This window comes from Lycium ferocissimum, chromosome 12 (assembly GCF_029784015.1).
Source record: "Lycium ferocissimum isolate CSIRO_LF1 chromosome 12, AGI_CSIRO_Lferr_CH_V1, whole genome shotgun sequence".
In the NCBI taxonomy this organism is placed as follows: domain Eukaryota; kingdom Viridiplantae; phylum Streptophyta; class Magnoliopsida; order Solanales; family Solanaceae; genus Lycium; species Lycium ferocissimum.
In genome coordinates, this window is record NC_081353.1 from 14,403,926 (window position 1) to 14,407,772 (window position 3,847).

Consider the following 3,847-nt stretch of genomic DNA (forward strand, 5'->3'; position numbering starts at 1 on the left):
TGTGAACCATATTTCCATGGTATAATCACAGCATTTTCCTTCCTATAGTACTTATTAGTTAAAAAAGCACTCCACAATGATGCTTTTGTTCTAAAGTTCCACCACAATTTACAGTACAAAGACAAAGATACATCATGGAGTGATCTAAATCCCAATCCTCCTTCAGCTGTAGGTATACACATTTTGGTCCAAGCTACCCAATGTCTACTCTTTCCCCCAATTGTATTACTCCAGAAAAACTGAGCAAACATCTTATGCATCTATCTGATAAGTCCATCAGGGGGGTTTACTGTAGATAATAAATGCATTGGCATGCTTTGTAGAACATGTTTAATCAGAATTGCCCTTCCTTCTACTGATAGCATCTTGCCTTTCCAACCTTGCAATTTATTCATGATATCAGGATAGTATTAAAGAATTCCTTCTTCCTTTTACTATGATATTTAGGACATCCCAAGTATACAAATGGGAAATCTTTCCTAACTATACCGGTCACAATCTCAACTGTAATGCTAATCTCTGCTGAAACATTTGTGTGCATATAAACTGCACTCTTCTCCTTGTTTATTTTCTGTCTAGATGTCTTCTCATAGTTTCCAAGAATCTCCATTATTAGTAACATAGATGGAACATCTGCTGATGTAAAAATAATCATATCATCCGCATAAGCGAGATGATTGATCTTAGGACTCCACTTAGGCATTCCAAAACCCTTGAACTCTGGAACTACATGAAGATGATTCAAGTGTCTGGATAACACTTCTGCTGCTATTATGAACAAAGTAGGAGATAGAGGATCCCCTTGTTTTACTCCCCTAGAAGATTGAAAGAAACCATGTTGTTGACCATTTACCAAAGACTGAATACCAATTGTTGCCAACTATTCTATAGATCATATCAATTAGTGTCTCAGAAAAGCCTATCTTTCTAAGCACCTTTGTCAAAAATAACCAGGAAACCCTATCATAGGACTTTGCCATATCCAACTTCATAACAATATTTGCTTCTTTGGCCCTTAGTCTGATGTCGATATAATTTCTTTAGTTAAAAGAATATTCTCCACTATACTCCTGTTTTTCACAAAACCAGCTTGATTGAGAGAGATTATTTGATCCAGTATATCCACCATCCTCTCATGTAACAATCTTGAAAACACCTTATTTATAAAATTACTCAAACTTATGGGTCTCATATCAGAGAAAGTGTTAATTACATCTTTCTTTGGTAAAAGAACCAAATTTGTGTGAGTAATAAACTTTGGAAGTTCTAAACCACAGAAAAAGGCCCTTACCATGTTATAAATATCTTCCTTAATGATTTCCCAGCAAGATTGATAAAACTTACCCGTGAAACCATCTGGCCCTGCAAAGACTTTCACCATTAAGTTTAAACACCACTTCCTTCACTTCCTCCATTGTGGGCATCTGTTGTAACATGAAAATTTGTTCTGTTTTGACCATTTTAGGGACATGATCCAGCATTACAAAATCTTTAGGGTCTGCTTCCTTAGTAAACTGTGCTGTGAAAAATCTGATGGCCTTCTCTGATATTTCATTCACATCTTCTAGCCAATTCCTATTCTCATCTTGAATTCTCTTCAATTGTAATCTTTTTCTCCTCCTCTGAACATATGCATGAAAGAACCTAGTATTTCTGTCTCCATCTTTAAACCACTGCATCCCTACTTTCTGTTTCCAAAATCCCTCCTCCAGGTGAAGATATCTATTTAGGTCTGCTTGTACCCTGTGTAAACTTTCCCTATTTATTGGTGTTGGCATGATGTCAAACTGCACCTCATGTACCTTGATGACATCTTCCAAAGTTTTAATCTCCAAAAAAATATTGCCGAAGGTGTGAAAACTCCATTGAACCATAGCAGCTTTCACCTTCTTTAATTTGTGATGAAAAAGAATAAATGGATTAGCTTTAAAGTCGGCTGTCCATTAATTCTTTACTACATCCAAGAAAATATCATGTGTTGCCCAAAAATTAAGGAATTTGAATGGTTTCTTCACTGACACCAACACCCCAGTATAAGAAATCAGCAAAGGGGCATGATCTGAGCCAGTTCTGATTAGATGAGTAACTTCAATGCCTGGATATTTAACCTGTAATGCATGATTTCCTAAGCATCTATCCAGTCTTTTAAAAATACACTCTTCATTACTTTGCCCATTCCACCATGTGTACTTGCTTCCTTTGAATCCCAAATCTGTAATACCACAACTTTGAATGCAACCTCTAAAATCCTGAACTTCGTTTATTGTCACTAGTAGTCCTCCATACTTCTCATCTTTTGATATGATCACATTAAACTCTCCTCCAACAAGCCATGGAACTGTTACTAAGTTTGACATAACTTCCAAAGAATCCCACAACTCCATCCTTTCCATTTGAGTACATTTAGCATACACCAAAGAAACAACCATATCTTCTTGAGTACCCCTAACAGTTAGCTTGAGGGCCATATGTTGAGGATGATCAACAAGAACTTGAACATCAAAATTGTCTTCTACAAAAACCCAGATTTTACCAGAAACATTGGCTAGTGCATGTTCTAACCCTATCCTTCTCCTATACTCCTCTATCTTATCAACTTGTTGAAAAGGTTCAAGAATCCCAATAAAGCCAAACTGGTATTTTTGTTGCATCTTTATTAACCTTGTAAAAGCCTCCATAGTATTCACAGATCTAATATTCCATATGATTGCATTCATCATAACTTATTGGATTTATGGAGATTTCTGCTAGTTTGAATTCCACCAGGTGGAACACTGTGATCCCTTGCTGCTTTCTTCTTTGTCTTTCCCCCTCCCTTTTCAAACACCTTAGGAGATACATCAGCTGCCTTTGAAATGTGATGTATATTTTCTTCAATTGAATGTATATCCAAATCCTTCTCCTCATTGTTGTGACTTACTTCTGGTGACTTCCTGTTCTCTGTGGCTGGGACAATTTGTCCTGTGTCCTGTAAAATACTATTTGGAACCTCCTGTGATCCTATTTGACTATTAAGCTTCTGCTCTGAAACCTCCTGCGATCCTATTTGACTATTAAAATTACCTTCTTGTGATTCTTCTAGCTGCTCTTTCTCCAAGTGTTTTGTTGCTTTTTCTTTCTTTTTTCTATGTTCCTGATCTGAAATCTCCTGTGACACTTCAACCTCAGACCCTATACTTTCATGAACCTTTGTCACTGACTTTGGACTTGTATTGCTTGCTGACCCACCTCCACTTTGAATATCACATCTTATTGGGCTGATCTCTCTGTTATTGCTGCCTTTTCCACTAGTAGTTTTTGTTGAGATTGCTTTTGAAGTCTGAGATAACTGCTTACTTGGTGTATGTTGTGTGCTTCCAATATCATGAACTTCCATTTTATCTTGTGCAACTTGTGTTGATCCTTCAATTGCTTTCCCTTTGTTGCTTTTTTTGTTATATCCCGTATTTTTGTACATTGGGATATTGTAAGCTAATCGCGACAAGTTTAAGACAAGACTATTTTGGGATACGAGGTAGAGACTTTTAACCTCCGATTTTGTTTTAATGCACAAAGTGCTTATAAATTTTATTTGGTATATATATATATATATATTATGGGAGATTAGGCATTAATTAATTGGGATTAGATTATTAAGCAAGAATGAGTGATTAAGTAAATTAATTAAAATTAATTAACAAAGTGGGCCCCACCCGATATTTTTTTTTAAAAAAAAAAAAGAAAAGAAGAGAAAAGATGACACATAAGGGGGGCACGTGTAGGGCTTGGGAGGCTCACATATATATCATCAAAATGACTCATTAAATCACAATCCATACCTTAGTTGAATCAAGAACAAAGAACAAGA

The 3,847-nt window shown here is 36.0% G+C and overlaps 1 protein-coding gene across 1 annotated transcript; it reads right to left on the reverse strand.

Annotated features, from left to right (window-relative positions):
- Nucleotides 1-1,943: 1,943 nt before the first annotated feature.
- LOC132039068 (uncharacterized) lies at nt 1,944-2,678 on the reverse strand. The gene has a single exon (XM_059429613.1). The coding sequence runs from the start codon at nt 2,676-2,678 to the stop codon at nt 1,944-1,946; it is 735 nt and encodes a 244-aa protein (XP_059285596.1).
- Nucleotides 2,679-3,847: the final 1,169 nt, after the last annotated feature.

Bases quoted from the DNA above. Each gene is read 5' to 3' on its own strand.
- LOC132039068 (XM_059429613.1), bottom strand. From the start codon at position 2,678: ATGGAGGCTTTTACAAGGTTAATAAAGATGCAACAAAAATACCAGTTT.